The 18,522-nt window shown below is 37.4% G+C and overlaps 1 protein-coding gene across 10 annotated transcripts in view; it reads right to left on the bottom strand.

The window, feature by feature from the left end:
* The window catches only part of ITSN2 (intersectin 2), a 158,769-nt gene that overhangs the window by 54,152 nt on the left and 86,095 nt on the right, over positions 1–18,522 (bottom strand). For all 10 annotated transcript variants that reach the window (XM_067703576.1, XM_067703570.1, XM_067703571.1 and 7 more), the window contains 5 exons: positions 10,998–11,167; positions 10,547–10,691; positions 7,783–7,988; positions 5,523–5,587; positions 3,112–3,278 (listed from right to left, as the gene is read on the bottom strand). In XM_067703576.1, coding sequence (XP_067559677.1) covers positions 3,112–3,278; positions 5,523–5,587; positions 7,783–7,988; positions 10,547–10,691; positions 10,998–11,167 — 753 coding nt within the window. The remainder of the gene's footprint in view (positions 1–3,111; positions 3,279–5,522; positions 5,588–7,782; positions 7,989–10,546; positions 10,692–10,997; positions 11,168–18,522) is intronic.

The raw sequence follows: 18,522 nt of genomic DNA, 5'->3' as shown, positions 1-18,522 counted from the left end.
ACAGCAGAGTGGCAACCACGCAACCAGAACCCTTCAGCGCTGCCTCAGAGCCCTCAGAGACCAGTAGAGACACATCCCATCAGGACACGGGAGCTAGTTGAGTGTCCCTGAGAAAAGGCTAGGCCCAGCACATTTCCGGCTTCTGCTACGCACACCTGCTTGCTCTGCCTCTTGCCTGGCTCGCCGGCTGCAGCCATCTTATTCACTTGCTACCTTTTCTCTAATGCTGCCACTCAGGGTTTTTCTCAGTTCCTCCAAGCTCTCTCTCCCTCTCCTCCCACCTTAGGGCTATTGCATATGCATCTACCTGCAATGTACTCCAGTCTATCAGGATTTTTAGATGGAATCATCAGAAACCGACTCTGGCTGATTTAAGCCTAAGAGAAATGGAGTGTATTGGGTGGCTCACAGAATTTCCAGGAAGGCTGCAATACGAGGTCTGGAGATTAGGAAGAGACAAAGCAAAGCTGGACAAACAGAACTTCAGGCAAAATCACACCCAGAACCAGCCTGAAGAGGGCTCTGTTGCCTTTGCCTCTGAATGCAATGCTCCCTTAGACAAGGATATCCTGGAATCACTGCTCCAAAAACTGAATGTTGCTACCACACTCATTGCCACCAAAAGAAATTCTCAGCTATGCTTTTTGGTATCACTAGTTCCTGATTCACTGCCTTGGACAGATGACTCTGACCAAGCCTGGGTCATGTTCCCACACTCTAACTGCAAGGAAGGCTAAGAAAGTGAGTAGGTGGGCTTTGGAGAAGCCTGCCCCTTACCAAGACTCACACCGTGGGAAGGAATTCAGGAAAGGAATTCAGATGCTAAACAGCCAAGAAGTTCCACCCCTCGTTTCTTCCCCTGCTTTGCCTTTTCAAGACTGGCCTCCTTACAGTTCAGGTCTTTGTTGAACCAGCTCCTCAGAGGCCTTCCCTTGACCACCTCATCTTAAAAGATCTTCAGTCTGTTGTTACCTGCACCATGTTTGTTCCTTCACTGTACTTATCACAGTCGATCATCATTTATTTGGACTGTATCTTTCATGAGTACCTTGACTGCTTTGTTCACCTGTTTCCCAATGCCCCCGACCAAGCCTTACACAGATGCTCTCAGTGAACAGCTGTTGAATGAACGAGTAAGTGCATGAATACTTAAGAAGGCAGAGACTCTACCTGCTTAATTTTCTCTAGATTCAATGTAGCTTTATGTTAAAGGAGTTTCCACACATTACACTGGGAATTAATCAAATTACTTTATAGGTACAGTCACAGTCTTATTAATTAGTACAATACCATGTTCCATTTTGTACTTCCATTATTATTATAATGGAAATATTATTACTATATTATTACTATTATTACTTGAGTGGTATTGCTTATCTAATTGGCATGCGATCATGCTATGGATTTTCACTAGGCAGTTTCTGCTCATAATTGGCCACTTTTCTTACCTGAACACATAAGAGATTTAAAAACACGTTTGAAAAGGTATATCTTGCTCTCTGTAACAAATCAGGTATAATCTTGTGTGCGATTATATGCCAAGTGTTTTCTTATAGAGAACTTCATAATCAAGATCTAGACGTGGCATTAATGACTAATGACTTCCCGGCTATGTCAGGATCTGAGATCATTAAACCTTTTCAGGAATGCTTCCCCACCATTACGCGGTTAAGTCCCTTAATGGTGCCTTAATTGGGGCTTTTATCGACTGCAGCAGCTCAGTAAATGTTTTTAATTCATCATTAGCTTTACAGTAATGAGTGTAGCCACTCAGTCGCCACTTCCAGCAAGCTGGCTCCTGGCTCCATGCCCCTGGACCTTAAACATGACTCTGGTCTAGTACTTCTCCACCACGAGAATCTGAGACCCTGACGTCTAGAGTCTTATGGATCTTTGCATTTTCCAGAATGTTCAACAGAGGCTTGGACACATGTTAATTATTACTCTGTTGAATGTTGGCTACGTGAGTTCAGTGGCTATTTTAAAGTCTCTTTTAAATGTGTCTGCGTTCTCTCTCCACACGTAATGTAGTGCTTGTAAACACTGTCTATAGAACTGCATCTGGCTCCTTGTCCCACCACCCTGGGAAGTCTAGAGTTTATGCTAAAAGGGCTTATCCCTTCTAAGGGTCCTTATCCCACTCGCAAAACTGTGTACAATATTTTGTGTGTAGGTGAATTTATTCAAGGAGAGGTTGTAATTTTCACCAGCCTCTCTGAGTTAGAAAAGTTTAAGAACTACTGCTCCAGAGGCTTCTAAATCTCAAATTGTCTGTCGGAAGTATACATGCACACTACATGCACACTTCCTCTCTCCCTGTATTCCTAAAAGGGGAGAAGCAGTGGTAACAGTAATGATAATAATAGTAATAATAAACGTTCATTGGACATATACAAAAAAATAAATAAAAAATAAAGTGGGATAGGTTCTTAAAATGAGAAAAAAATATATTTATACATATGTGCTTATGACTTTTATGTGCAAGAGAATATAAATTTTAAAAAAACAGAAAAAAAAATTTAAAAAGCAAGTTATGTCATCATATAATGGGTTTAATTTTGTTATTTCAAAATGAATTAATAAATATTTTTAAAATTTCTGTTTTAATTTCTAATATGGAAAGTATTGCTAGATATAATCCATATATTTTCAGAAACTTTGGAGTCCCTAATAATTTTTAAGAATGTAAAAAGTTCCTGAAACCAAAAAGTCTGAGAACTGCTACACTATATCATACTAGTGGTGGGATGAAACGCAGCAGGAACTCAGAGTGTGGGCTGGGTCACATTCATGTCAGAGCCTTAAAGATTTACAGACTTCTTCAAGGCGGTCCCTTGTAAGCCTCCATGAATCCAGACCATTCCCTAACTTCAGTTATCATAAGGCCCAGCCCTATCTATGGCTTTTGTCCTTGGAATTTCATAGAAATAGTTTTGCCCTCATCTCTCTAACAGGATCCCTATAATAAACTACATTTTACTGAAGCTACCTTAAGTGGCTTCCTTGTAACCAAAGCAGCCTGACCAAAACCATATACATGCATCTGTTTTAAATATGAACCCTGATCAACAGGAACGGAATGCTTCTGTTTCTGTATCAAACTAACTCTACCTCGTGATCTTTTGGTTTGACGTAATTTGATGGAAAAATTCCAGTTCTATCTCCGATACTTCCTGTCCACCATTCTCCATCTTTCTGGGTCACCAATATTTCTTCACCTTCAGTGAAAGTCAAATCTCCAGGTTCTGCACTTGAATACGGATAAAGTGCAATATACTCTGTAGGAAACAAAGCAAAAAGAAACTAGTTTTGGTTGCAAGATTACAGAAGTAAAAAAAAAACAACTGTTGATCTCCAAGATCTTGAGTAATTTTACTGTAAAAGCCCTTGTGACTTAAGGAAACTTAATGTAAAGAGATGTTAAGGTAGAAAATGGAATGAAGTAATTATTTAATAATTTCTTAGAAAAAGATTACGTCTTTGACTGAACATAAAACTTTATCACAGGGTTTCTTTTTTCCCCAACCGTATCGTCATCACCATGATCATCACCATCATCATCATCATGTCACAGAGAATAACCCCAAAACTACAAATAGATATCAGTATCTTTACAGAGAGTCAAGACATGAAAAGTTTTTTTAACCTTCTTACATATAGTTTAATCTGCTAAATTCTTTTCTCTTTAATTCTTTTACATACAGTTATGGAAATGCCCACTATTCAGCTGACATCAGTACTAGAGGCCAATTTCCATCACAATGGCCCAGCTCCTAGCACAGTGCTTGGCACAGAATAGATGCTCAATAAATATTTGTTCATGAATAACCTTATGGGAAATGTCTAAGTTTTTATACTGGCTTTGTTTTTTTGTTCAGATGATTACTAGTACTTAGAAGAAACAGTCAATGACCAGGTTTTAGAAGTCTCTTTTTCTTTCTTCTAGTACTATTTGTATTTGTTGACATGAAATTTGCTCAGTAGATCATAAACTGGAGATGGCCAGAACCAGTATCCGGAAACTATTTACTATCCACATTTCCATATTATTCAATTTAGCTGACTTAAGAAGATGAAAAATGCTTACAAGATTAAGGTATGTTGCAACAAGCCAGGTCCTTTCCAAAATGCTCCTCACCACTTTCCTAGGATCATTCCACTGCAGTTATTCCACAGTAAACCTCTGGTTGCAGCCTTGCTGGTGACTCGAGTTCCCTAACCTTTCACAGCTGAGCCCTGGCTCATACCTTTCCCTCTGTCCACCAAGCGTTCTCTTCGTCACTAAGCAAGAACTTACTCATTGTTTAAGATGATTCAACGTGGCCACCTCTATGGATTCACAGGTCCTACTCAAAATTATGTTTTTGTTCATTCATTATAGAATTTATTACAATTATATGCCTAGCCTTCCCATTTTACTGTGAGCACTTGGGAAACTATTTTATTCATCCGTGTATATTTCAGGCTCTAGCATACAATCTCTAATGTAGTAGATACTGAATAAACTGTTTAATTTACCATTAAGCTGATTTTCTTGAGCAATATAAACAAAATGTACTTAAACTGTTCAACTAATTTTACAGTGAATATATAATTCATTTATAAACCTACACAACTATTAAATAACAATACTGTCTGAAATAAGGGTGGACATTTTTCAGCACAATATCAAAATTAAGATACTCAAACAACCCAAAGGGCAATAAAAAAATTCTTTGTAATATTTATGATTAAAGTGTATCTTGATTTCAAATCCTACTTAATGATTTATATGGTACACTGTAATTAAAATGCAATTCAGGGGGCTTCCCTGGTGGTGCAGTGGTTGGGAGTCCGCCTGCCGATGCGGGGGACACGGGTTTGTGCCCTGGTCCAGGAGGGTCCCACATGCAGCGGAGCGGCTGGGCCCGTGAGCCATGGACGCTGGGCCTGTGCGTCCGGAGCCTGTGCTCCGCAACGGGAGAGGCCACAACAGTGAGAGGCCCGCGTACCGCAAAAAAAAAGAAAAGAAAAGAAAATGCAATTCAGGGAATTCCCTGGCGGTCCAGTGGTTAGGACTCCACACTCTCACTGCTGAGGGCCCGGGTTCAATCCCTGGTCAGGGAACTAAAAATCCCACAAGCCGCGCAGTAAGGCCAAAAACAAACAAACAAACAAACAAACAAGTGCAATTCATAAACAACTAAATGTACTGAAATTTCCTTATATTCTAAACATCTATAATCTAGATATATAATAAAAGGAAAACAAAAGACTTCATGTTATCTCATTGCAACACTTATCTATGATCTTATTTATTGAGGCAGTCTATGCTGAATTTTTATAGTACTGATTTTCTAAAAGCGTCAAGTATTTTCAGCTATATATTTTTTATATCCTCAATATTCATGTGAAATAGAGCGGGAGCAGGTTTTCCTAACCTCACTTTAACACTGAAGACACAGAAGTAAGGAGAGTAACAACTGTGGGAAGTCAGTAGCTAATTTGACTTCCATCTAATTTATAAATCGCCAAAAGCTCACCTTCTCCCACTGTAGAGGCTGCAGAGGTAGGTTTCTTGTTTACAGCTGCATACAAAGCTTCTGGTCTGCCAAATATACACACAAGCAGATTAAAAAAAGTAATAAAATAACAAAAAAAAGACATCAACAAGTAAATAAAAAAGGTGATTTGATGAAAACAGGAGGTTTTAGCAGTGCATTCTTTTTAAGGGCTAAAATTAATTGAAATATTGTCTCAGTACACAGGCTAGAAATACCCTCATATGCAAAATCCTAGTGGATTAAGAACTGCCTACTTACAAACGACTTAATTTTTTTAAATCTACTGAGGTAATTTCAATATGATTTATAAATAGTTTTTCAAATGTGAGATATTTTGCCTTTCTAAAGTAACTTAAAAGACATGAGGCATTGGTAAATGGGGAGTTATTTGGTAAAGCACACATGGGACTTGGCTTGGTTTAGAGAAAAATAAGGGCAGTATATAAATTTTACTACTTGTTTAGAGCACAGTACATTTAAAAATATGTAAAAATAACAGAATTTTATTTTTACATTTTGGAACATACATAGCTTTTATTTCCAACTTAACCCAGGAAACTGTTTTCAAAAATCTGGAAAACTGTGGTATTTTAAGAACTAGACATCTGTAGAATACATCAGGGCTCCCCAGGACCTGTGAGTAAATTGTATAGTGAAGCAGTTTGTAGGTTAACAGAGGGGACCCTTACTACAACTCATGGGCACACTGAATGGACTGCCTTGCTGAATTCTCCATTACCGCAGCATTTCGAGTTGCATGCCTTATCTGTTAGAAAAGATCAGTAATTGAATGAAAAGTTAGAAGAAATGCCCTTTAAGGCATTTAAACTTAATCCCTTTGTGTTTAAGTTTTCCTTCTCTGTAAAATGTCATGGAGTTTAAATAAGATAATTACTATAAAGGGTCTAGCACAGTGCCAGCATACATATCAGCTATGTATTATTGTTGTTCCTGTTATTACATACTCTAAATCTAAAATTCCATGTCAGTCTGAAAAGTAAATTTCTGCATTTGAACTGAAAATTGATGTATAGAACCTTAGCACTGAAAGGATTTTTAAAGGTTTTTTAGTTTATTATTTTCATTCAACCAATTAAAAAACTAGAGACCAAGCAGGTTACCCCATACAGTCTGGCAAAAATAGCAGAATCAGAACTCAAGGCTCTTGATTTCCAAAGACCCCGTTCCTTTTCAATAAATCATTTTGCTTTTCTATTTAGATCAATTTCCATATAAAACACAAATGATAATTACCCACAGCTATATTAGAGTACTTATTTGTTTGTATTAAAGATGTTTGATGACCTGACTCCCTTACAGACTGGGAAACAAAGGCCAGAGACCTTATCTGGTTTTGTTTTTTGTTCATGCAAAAGTTCATTCATTTGACTGTCCTTTCATTCGCTTCTCTCCTCATTTACTAAGTAAATATGATTGAGCAGCTACTATGCATTAAGATCACACTAGGTATGGAAAAACTGAAAAATGAACAAAAAAGACATGAATCCCACCCTCCTGGAGTTTATGACCTAATAAGGGATATAGGTAAGAAAGTAAATAACTACAACACAGTGTGTCATGAGCCGTAAGAAACGTGATGTTCAGGGAACTCTGGAGGCCCAGAGATGGGAACGCCTCACTCTGGCAAAGGCGAGGACCTTGGTATTGATTTGTCTAAATATTGACAATTTACAGTAAATAATAAGGGAGAAACCTCCAAAGGAAATGAAAAATAACTTCTCTAACTGACCTGATGTTAGTACAAAGAAAGCAACAGATCTAAAATCTTAAGCACTTTGAAAACTTTAGGAATCTGAAATAACTAGATTAAAAGATGTTCAAAAATTGGACCAAATCATCTGAGGTATGATTTTTTTACTCTAGGAATCACCCTTCTGATATCAAACTCAAGCATAAACTTTTAATTTTCCTGCACAGCCAACTGTACTGTGGCTGACTCATCAGTGAAAATACCAACATCCACGCCTCATGTAAACACACAAAAATGCTTACTCTTGGGCTTCCCTGGTGGCGCAGTGGTTGAGAGTCCGCCTGCCGATGCAGGGGACACGGGTTTGTGCCCCGGTCCGGGAAGATCCCACATGCCGCAGAGCGGCTGGGCCCGTGAGCCATGGCCGCTGAGCCCGCGCGTCCGGAGCCTGTTGCTCCGCAACGGGAGAGGCCACAGCAGCGAGAGGCCCGCGTACCGCCCAAAAAAAAAAAAAAAAAAAATGCTTACTCTTCCCGCCTGACTTCACTCCCAGGGATGATTTTGACGTAAGATTTTGGAAACCATCCTCTTCCTCCATGCACCTCCCCAAACCACCAATTTTCTTGCTGCTCCAAGACAGTAATGATATCATGTTTTGAGAAGTTCAAGTGGTTATCTTTCTTTGCAGTCCAGGAACAAAGGGCCTGTGCTTTTAGGTTTTCTACAACCTGTCCCTGTGAAATCAAAACCACAAAATTAAAAACAAACAAACAAAAAACACAATGGTAACCATGATTTTTGTTTTCTAGTATATAACATACTTACTGTTCAAACAGCAGACCAGTTTGGTGTGGTGGTGACTTAATATCAATGGTGACTTAATCTACTAACCAACTTAAAATTATATATGACAGACAACCACCTGAATAGCCTTCTGTGAAGTTAAAGACCCAACAGCTACCATTCAAGGAAACATCTTGGCACTAAGTATCACAGGTATGGAAGGTAAACCTTGGGTATGCAAGAAGTGTACTCATAGATCCATCAAGTATGTATCACAGAACAAATGAAAAGGGGAACCCTTTCTCTCCTCCAGTTTCCAAAGTCTCCTCACTGCAGTGGATTCTGTTTATTCCACTAGGAGTGGAGATGCAGTTGTGATGGGCCTCCCTCCACTTTTCTGTTTTCTGTTTCATAACGTCTTCTTATTCTTATTCATCCTTCTTTCTTTCCTTCTTCTCTCAGAGGAAGTAGTGTTTTCATTTTGTTGATAGGGCTAGCCTCTTCACCTGTGCTCTAAACTTTCTATCATGTCCTCCCACCTTCTAACAATATTTTGTAACACTGTGATTTCTCTCTTGAATCTTTAACTTTCCACTTCTCTATTTAGTTCTACTTCTTAAAAAATATTTATTTATTTATTTGGCTGTACTGGGATCTTAGTTGCTACATGTGTGATCTTAGGTTGTGGCATTTGGGATCTAGTTCCCTGACCAGGGATTGAACCTGGGCCCTCTGCATTGGGAGTGTGGAGTCTTAACCACCGGACCACCAGGGAAGTCCCCTTACTTCTACTTCTAACTTCCTTAAAGAAAGAACAGTCTTAAACTTGCTTTCCAATTTCACCCCTCAGTCCATTCTAATTTAGCTTCTGTAACCATCACAATACTGAATCTCTTGACAAGATCATTGATAACATCAGAGCCAAAAGCTTCTTGCAAACCCTTACCTTCTCTGATCTCTGAACAGTGCTGACATCACTAAAACCCCTGCAGTTCGTGAAGTTCACTCTCTGGTGATTGATGGCTCCTCTTTGGTCCAGTCTCCTTCCCTTCCTGTTTTACATGATTTCCCTAATCTTATTTATGCCTATGATTTCTCAAATCTGTATCTTAATTATAACTTTATCTTTTGAGCTCCAGACTTGTAAATCAAGCTGCCTGCTGGGCCTTCCCAGCAGGTTGTCCCTCCTACAAATACCTAAGTTGCACGTCTGAAATGTAATCACTTTTAGAACCCACAAAACCCACTCCTCCGGTACTGCCATCCTCTCAGTTACTCAAGCTAAAGACCCTGAAGAGGTATGTTTAACTCCAACTTCTTCCTCACTCTTCACATTCAATGAATTGCCAATTTTATGCTGACTCCTAACACTCTTTTAAGTCCATCTCCTCTTCTATATATTTTCATTACTGGTTCACATCATCCGTTACTTAGCTATTGTAATATCCTCCCTTTGTCGGTCTCCTTCCTTTGCTTCCTTCCACAATCTGGCCTCTATACTACTGCCAGAGTTATCCTTCTAAAATATACACTTCAACTCTCCTCTTAAAAACCTTCATGGGCTTTCCACTGCCAGTTGCTTAGCATGGTATTAAATGCTTCACAAATAAACCTCAACCTCTCCAACTTCACTTAACCCTTTCTTCACGAATCCTGTACTCTAGCCACACTATAAACAATACTTGTTTCCTATAAACTCCTCTTGTTAACATGCCTCAGTGACTTTTCCCAAATTGTTCTTTCACAGGAATAACTTTCCTTCTTTGTTTGGTGAAAGCTTGCTCATTTTTGAAGGTTCGACTGAAATGCCTTACCTATTGTGAAGCCTGCTCCAATTCCCACAGATTGAATTGAAATGCTCTCTCCTATACCCCTTAAGATTTCATAAAATATCTTTATTACAACACTTCTCATACAGTTATTTATTTATATGTTTGTCTTCATTAGATTGACTTCTTAATGGCAGAGGTTTTTTTTTTTTTCCATTAAATTTCTAGCACATAATAAATGCCTGGAACCTGTGGTCACACAATAAACATTTTTTGAGTGAAGGACTCTATTCTGATGAAGTCTGCGATTTCTTTTTAATAATGTTAACGTAACAATGCTGGCATCTCGGTTACATCCAAACCAGAGGCTAAACATATATATAACACAGTTCTCACACAAATGACTTACTTAAGGAAAACACAAACAAAAAAACCCCAAGCCCAAGCTCTTCTTACAATAACTACAAATTAAGACTATAATCAGATTTGTAAAAATGATATTTTGAGCTCAGAAACCTTAGCTGGTAGCAACTTGCTACTATGAGAATAAATTGTTGGGAAACCTCTAATAATAATTTCTTCAACCTCGTATCACATATGAATAGTAAGAAAAGAAACTAAATGATACAAACTTTGGTTAGATGAGTAAATGATGGCCTTGTACAAAAATCTTCATTCTATTTTATGTGAACCAGGAGCAATGTCAAAGAATAAAACACAAGAAAATTAAAGATACATACCTGTCCGTGAATAGGTGATGTAGATACAGGGGACACAGTGCGAGTAAAAGCTGATTTTTTCTGCCATGATGTGTTAACAGTTAGGCTTGAAAACGATACGTTTTGATAATCAGTCACTGATGCTGGTTGATTTGAAGAAAGTGATCTATAAATATAACAATATGACAAAAGTATACTTAATTGTTCAGAATCTTATGAAGTACTACCAATTTATCTATTTGTATATAATATACATTGTGTTGAAACACAACTTGGGCAAAAAAAAAAATTTATGAACTACTGACCCATGTTTTTATTTACTAAACATCAGAATTAAATTTGGAACAAAAGGTACTCTTAGAGAGTCCAGTGCAGATTACAATATGATTAAGTAGCAGGTTGACACAAATACATATTAGGTGTTCACACATTTGCAGAGACGTGTAAACTCCATTATTAGCTAAAAACTTACTCAGAAGTTGAGGTAGCAGATAAAGACACTGTAGGAGGAAGTAAGGCCTTCTTAGGCGACACAGATTTTTCAGACATTATTTTTTCTACATAGTTGCATGGAAACCAGCCAAAATTTCCTTGAAAACTACCATAAAGCCAACCAGGTTCTCCTATGGTTTTTTCATCAACCTATGGAAACAAAAAGTAGGGTTAACAGTGGTTAGAAAGCCACTTATTTACAAAGGAAAGAGATGCAGACCACTGTCCGGCAGCCTAATTTTCAGAATTAAGTCCGTCTAACTAAACAGCTAAAGCACTTTCTACAGATTATTAACTCTAATGATGGACAAGGTGCCTTTTTATATTTAAATTTTTAATTTTATCCAAGTTAATACATAAAAATAGTTTACATTCCTATCAGAGTCTTTTTGAATTCTCTAGGAGAAACAGAAAACTTTTTCTGAATACTATTTTCCAGCTGGTAAAACACAGAGGTGATTTATAGCTTCATTTCTTCTCCCAGACATTTCCCTCCTACAGTCTGGCATCCTCTGTCCTCACAGCACCCCTTCTTCCGCTTCTTGGTCCTTTGTCCTTTAAACACTGATGATACCTCAAGTTTTATCGCTGGCTCTCTTACTTCATACTATACACTTCTGGAAGAGGCCCACTCACTTCTATAGTGATCAGTTCTTTATACGATATATTTGCAGAACTGACTTCTTTTTTCTAATGGGATAAGCCTGTACTTTCAACTACTTCCCAGATATCTTCAACTGGATAATCCACAAGAACTTCCAACTCAAGTCTAAGATTGAACTTGTTTTCTTCCCCAGTCTACTCCTTCTCCTAAATTCCTGTATCTCTGTTATTCTTACCATCAAAGACTTAGTCATTCTAAATAAAAAATCTTTGGATAGGGAGGGTGGGAGGGAGGGAGATGCAAGAGGGAAGAGATATGGGGACATATGTATATGTATAACTGATTCACTTTGTTATAAAAGCAGAAACTAACACACCATTGTAAAGCAATTATACTCCAATAAAGATGTAAAAAAAAAAAATCTTTGGCTCTTACCTCTCTTACACTTCCATATCCAAACTGTGTTGATTTTGCTTCTAAAAGCTCTTTCGAATTTTTTTTTTCAACCCTACCCTCCTAACCTACTTCAGGCCTTTTTCATTTCACAGCTAGATTACCGTAATCTTTACTCATCCTTCAAGATTCTGTTAACTGCCCCCAAACTAGGTCAGAGTTATCTCATACATACTGTCATGAGATAGCATGCATTATCATACTGTGTGATTCTTTATTTACATGTATCTCTTCCATTTGTCTGTGAGCCTTTTAATTGATACCCATTGCCCAGCATAATACATATTTGCTTAATTCATTGAATAAATATGCCAACTATGTCTCTGTTCTCCACTCCATTTTCTATACTTTTTAGATAACCTTTCTAAAATAGATTTGACAGTGTTTTACCTATCAAAATCATGTAGAATTTGTATGGTGATTCCATATCCATTAGGATTTTTAAAAACACTTTTTTTGAGGTGTAATTAGCATATTATAAATTGCACATTTAAGGTATTAAATGTGATAAGTTTTGACATACGTATACAGTTGTGAAAAATCACACAACCAAGATAATAACCATATCTATCAACCCAAAATGTCTCCTTTTGCTCTACTGAAAGCACTCCCTCCCATTCCTCCACTTGACCCACACCCCATCTCCAGGAAGACACTGGTCTGCTTTTTGTCATTATAAATTAGTCTGCATGCTCTAGAACTTTATATAAATAAAATCACACAATATACATCCCTTTCTGGGGGGTCTGACTTTTACTCGGCCTATTATTTATTATTTTGAGATCCATCCATGTTGTAGTGAATGTGAATAGTTCATTTCATTTTATTGTTGAGTAATATTACATTGTATGATGTACCACAATTTGTCTGTTTACCTACTGATGGAAGATTGAATTGTTTCCAGTTTCTGGCGATTACAAATAAAGCTGCCATAAACATTTGTCTTTGTATGGACATATGCTTTCAATTCTCTCGAGTAAAGATCTAGGAGTGACAGGGCTGGCTCATATGGTAGATGCATGTTTAACTTATTTTACTGATAATAATGACTTTATTGAGATATAATTCACCATACAATCCTTCCATTTAAAGTACACAAATCAATGGATTTTAGTATATTCACTTATGCAACCATTATCACAATCGATTATAGAAACTTCTCTATTAAAAAGAAACCTTGTACTATGTTGTATCTAACAGTCTAAGAAACCCTTGAGCAGCCCAAAGCTGTAAGGATTTTCTCCAATGTCTTTTTCTAGAAGTTCTACAGTTCTAGGTTTTACATTTCAGGATTTACCTCTGATCTATTTTGAGTTAACTTTCATATATGTTGTAAGGAATAAATCAAAATTCATTTTTGTGCATATGGATATCCAAATGTTCCAATGTCATTTGCTTTTTTGAAAAGACTAGGACTTCCCTGGTGGTGCAGTGGGTAAGAATCCGCCTGCCAATGCAGGGGACATGGGTTCGAGCTCTGGTCCAGGAAGATCTCACATGCCGCAGAGCAACTAAGCCTATGCACCACAACTGCTGAGCCTGCGCTCTAGAGCCCGAGAGCCACAACTACTGAAGCCCACGCGCCCTAGAGCTCGCGTTCCACAACAAGAGAAGCCACCGCAATGAGAAGCCCGCACACCTCAACAAAGAGTAGCCCCCGCTCGCCGCAACTAGAGAAAGTCTACGCAGCAACAAAGACCCAATGCAGCCAAAAATAAATACATAAATTTATATATAAAAAAAAAGACTATCCTTTCTCCACTGAGTTGACTTTGTACCTTTATAAAAAATCAGTTATATAAATATGCAGTTGTAGATCCAGTTATTCTGTTCCACTTGTCTATTTTCCAATCTAGATACTAATACTACACCATTCTTATTGCTATAACTTTTATAATAAGCCTTATAATCAGGTAGCATAAGATCTCCAACTTTGTTCTTCTTTTTCCAAAGTGGTTTGGTTATGAATCAGCTTGTAAATTTTTACAAAAAAGTGGAAAAGAAGTACTGAGATCTTCCTGAATGGAACACTTGTAGGATAGAGCCTGAGGATTTGCCCAAACTGTTCTCATTTAAGTATTATTTCCTAAGCTCTGTATTTATCTAAAACAGAGATAATTTAGGAAAAAAAATGTTAAAAAAAATATATAATATGTATAAAATTCTCTATTAAAAAGGGCTACCCTTTTAATATGTCTGATGAACTTAACGTGATTGAGAGACGCCGATATTGCTGTTTCTGTTATCTTGTGCACGAGACCTATTAGACGTGTGAAAATACCCCTTGGAAAAGAAGTCTGTGCTAATATAATTGTACATTCTATGCTGTCATATGTAGCATATCACATAGACAACTGTCCGGCTGTACTTGGAAGACTTTTTGAAATCTGATTGCTACTCAATGATTTTCTGTTTTAAACAGTGTTAAACAGATCACATATGCAAGTAATAAGACCAAAAATCTTAACACCAATGTATACAATTAAACTGCATAGCTTATATTCTTAAAAAAAAAAAAAAGCCTGGTGGGAGTTTGATTGAAACTGCCTTGAATCTATAGAACAATTTGAGGAGAATTGCTTTCTTATCAATACAGAGTCTTCCAATCCATAAACATGTATAGCTTTCCATTTATTTAGGTCTTCCATTTTTCTCAACAATACTTTGTAATTTTCAATAAACAGGTCCTGTACATCTTTTGTCAGTTTTATATCTAAGCATTTCATATTTTGTATGTTACTGTAAATGTTATTTTTAATTTCAATTTCTGAATATCCATTGCTTGTATGTAGAAATACAACTAATTTCTGTATATTGATCTTGTTTCCTGCAACTTTGCTAAACTCACTTATTACTTCTAGTAGCTTTTTTTTTCTTTTTAAGATTCTATGGGATTTTCTACACAATCATGTCTTCTGCAAATTAAATCTTACTTCTCCATTTCCAATCTTGATGTCTTTTATTCTATGCTGAGTCACTGCAGATCCATCACGATTTTTATCCTAGAAGATCCCATCTCTCTAGTTTTAAGCTCTTCAAAGTTCAAACTTCTTAGTGTAGAATTCAAGGCCTCTGAAATTGTGGTTTCTTTGTCAAGTACCAACTTACCTTTCTAGCTTCATCTCCTAATATTTGTCCCATATTCTAGGTAAGTGGTTATGTGACATTCTTTAAACACACCAGGCTCAGTGTTTTTGTTCAAGATATTCCTCCTGCCAGAATTTTGTCGGGTTTAGGGGAAAGAACACAGACTTTGGAGTTAAGTGAACCATGTTTCAGTCTTAGCCATGCCACCTGGCTGGTAATCTGCTGTAAGGTAATGAATATCATCTAAAGCCTCAGTTTGTTCATCCATAAATTTGGGGGGAAAATACCTGCCCTACCTTCCTCCAGGTTATTCTGAGGATTAAATTAAGAATATTTATAAAAGTGCTTAGTAAACTGTAAAGCTCTAAACAAGTATAAAGCATAATACTTTGAGCCCTTTCTCCATCCTATCCTTGGGGAAAATGTCCTCAATGCTATTTGGTTGTGTTATTGCTTCATCTTCTGGGTTCCTATAGCACTTTATTTCCTTAAATGGTTAATCTAAACATATCACATTATATTTTGTACAATTATACATATTTCTTTTTTCTTCCTAAACTTTGCCTTCCTTATTCATTTTTATATATCCCCAGTAGGCACATGGCTAGAAACTCAACAAATGTTAACTTGAATAGACTATTCTAAATTAGATAAACAACAGATTCAAAGTTTAATTAATAACAAATGGATTTATTATCAGGCAACTTCATTTGTGTTTATGGTAAATAATTCTCATTTTAATGCCATATGTCTGGCTATTTATTACATCATGAATGAGATATTTAAAAAATCCCTCAATCTAAGCTGCTTTGGTTAATTACACAGATAGTATCATAACTATCTAATTACCATAAAATGGTGTTCTGAAATAGAACAAAGGAACCATTGATAAAATATTATCCTGTAGATCTAGTTAAGACTAGTTTAAAATAGCTAATCCAGAGCACTAAAAATGAAGGCAAGAACATAATAAACCCTGAGGAATATGCAACCTAAACCTGATTTAAATATTTGGTCTAAAGGCAAGGAATCATTGAAAGGTATGAGTACTAGCATTCAACACTCACTTCCTCCTTTTCTTACAAACTTTTAAAAGCAAAATTTCTTTAATACTATTTCCTAATGTTTTCAACCTTCTAAAGAAGAAAAGGCTCAATCATTTATTATTCAGAGTTAGACCAGGTTGGCTCTGTAAGGGGTCAATTTTAACCAATTTCATACCTGTCGTTTATAATTCTAATTGATTTCTAGTGGTCAATTTACATAGAGAGTTAAACTAGAAAAATTTACATAAATTCTCACAGGCCTAGGGAAACTATTACTTCAAAAATATCATTAACAGATAAGGATAGAAAAATAGGTTGTCATGAAAAATGTTGCCATGGTTCAGTGGAATTTATCATCTTTTTCACTTTCACTCAAACCTCCTCGGCCACCTTCATTCATTAAGTTGACCAGATGTTGCCTCCTATCTTATCAACAATACAGAAGCCCTCAGATTTGACCTCACCTCTACCTCAGCACAAGTTATGATCCCATCCATCCCTTCGTCCAGCCCTCCAATCACGAAGGAAAATGTATCTAGCCCTTCCACCTCTCCCTCTTCCTGTGCTATAGACCCCAAGCCCTCAAGATTATCATGAATCTTCCTCCTCTCCATCCATTGGTCAGAACAGAGAGGTCTGACAGTGAGGCATGAGGTGCCTTCCTGAGCGCTCTGTGTTCTGTATGTTGAATTGAGTGGTGGTTTCAAAGATCTATATACATGTACAAATTATTTGAGCTGTACACTCATGGTTGTGTACTTCACTCAATGTAAATTACATTTTAATTAGAAAAAACACCTCCCTCCATTGGTGATTTACTCTTTCTGGTATCATTAACCCTTTTCCTCTGCAGATCCTTTCTATTATTTAAACTTGCTCAAGCTTCTGCCAAGTTAAAAAACAAAAACCAAAAAACAAGAACAACTTCCCTCAACCCACATTCCTCATTATTTACCACCTTTGCTCCCTCCCCTCTTTCAAAAGTCAAGCTCCTTCAGAGAGTTTCATATATTCACTGTCTCCTCTTCCTCCCTTCCAACTGTTCCTCAACTCACTGAAATCTGGCTTCTTCCCCCACCACTCCACTCAACTAATACTCTTCTCCTCAAGGTTAACAATAACTGGGCTGTTGTTAATCTAATGGTTATTTTTTTAGTACCGTCTTATTTTACATGTGGACCACTTGTCTCAAATGTCCCTGACACTAAACTCTGTTTTGTTCCTACCTCTAGTCATTCTTTTATGGCTCCCCGTCCTCTAACAATCCCTTCCATGTCCGTGCTTTTCAGGGATTGCACCCTCAGTCATCTTCCCCCTTCTTTATTACACCCTTGGATGAGCTCTGCCACAGTCGTCTTCAATAACCATCACAACACAGTGATGACATCCAAACTGGCCTCTAGATATCTCTGGATATCCAACTGCTGCCTAGAAATCTGAAACTCATCCCAAACTGAACTCATTATAATTCCCACTTAAATTTCCTCCTTCTAATCTTTCTGTCTTAATGAATGAACACCATTATCAACCAAGCTGTCCAAATCAGGTATCTGGTAGTAACTCATGACTCATTCTTTACGTCAAAGATTCGGCAGAGAATATAAGCGCTCAAGAAACTCCAGCTAACATTATGTTCCTGCTGTCACTACCACCAGACTGGCTCTCTGACTGTGGGAGACGTCTGCTCTAAAGCTGGAAGCAGTCTACACCCTTTCTTCCTCTACTTCTTTAGGATGTGTCTTTCTCATTAAACCATAAACTCACTAAGAGCAGAGACTGTCTTGTTCACTATATCCCTAGCCTATCATAGCTCCCAACAAGTATTTGCTGAAACAAATAAAAGATATAACCAAAAATATAAGTAAGCTCTTGACCAGACAGAGCTAGGCTACATTGCTTCACTCTTGGACACTACCTCATCATCACCAAGTAGAAGAGGAGGAACGGCAGGGCCAGAAGACTATGGACTCAAGCTCCTCAGCTGAGGAGCAGCTATGGCACTGTCCGTGTGGCAATGGCAACAGAAGGAATGTGTAGCTGGGGATTGTCTTGAGCATTTGAATAGATGGTTCTGGTAAACCCTATTCCAAGTATCATTAAACATTTGTTACCTAACTGATAAAATACACCAAACTGGTGACAGTGCAGGTTAAAAAAGAAAACAGACACTGGCTAGGTATTCTAAGTAATACTGCCTTTATTTACTAAGAAGAAAACTGAAGCCAGGATTAAAATCGAAGTCGGTATGCTTCTAAAGCCTGTATTCTTTCCAGTAAATCACATAGCTCTGTCAAATGCTATTCCCTGCATCTTCT

Source organism: Pseudorca crassidens, chromosome 14, assembly GCF_039906515.1.
Source record: "Pseudorca crassidens isolate mPseCra1 chromosome 14, mPseCra1.hap1, whole genome shotgun sequence".
In the NCBI taxonomy this organism is placed as follows: Eukaryota; Metazoa; Chordata; class Mammalia; order Artiodactyla; family Delphinidae; genus Pseudorca; species Pseudorca crassidens.
The sequence above is the reverse complement of the archived record's forward strand: the minus strand, read 5'-3'. Positions and strand labels throughout refer to the sequence as shown.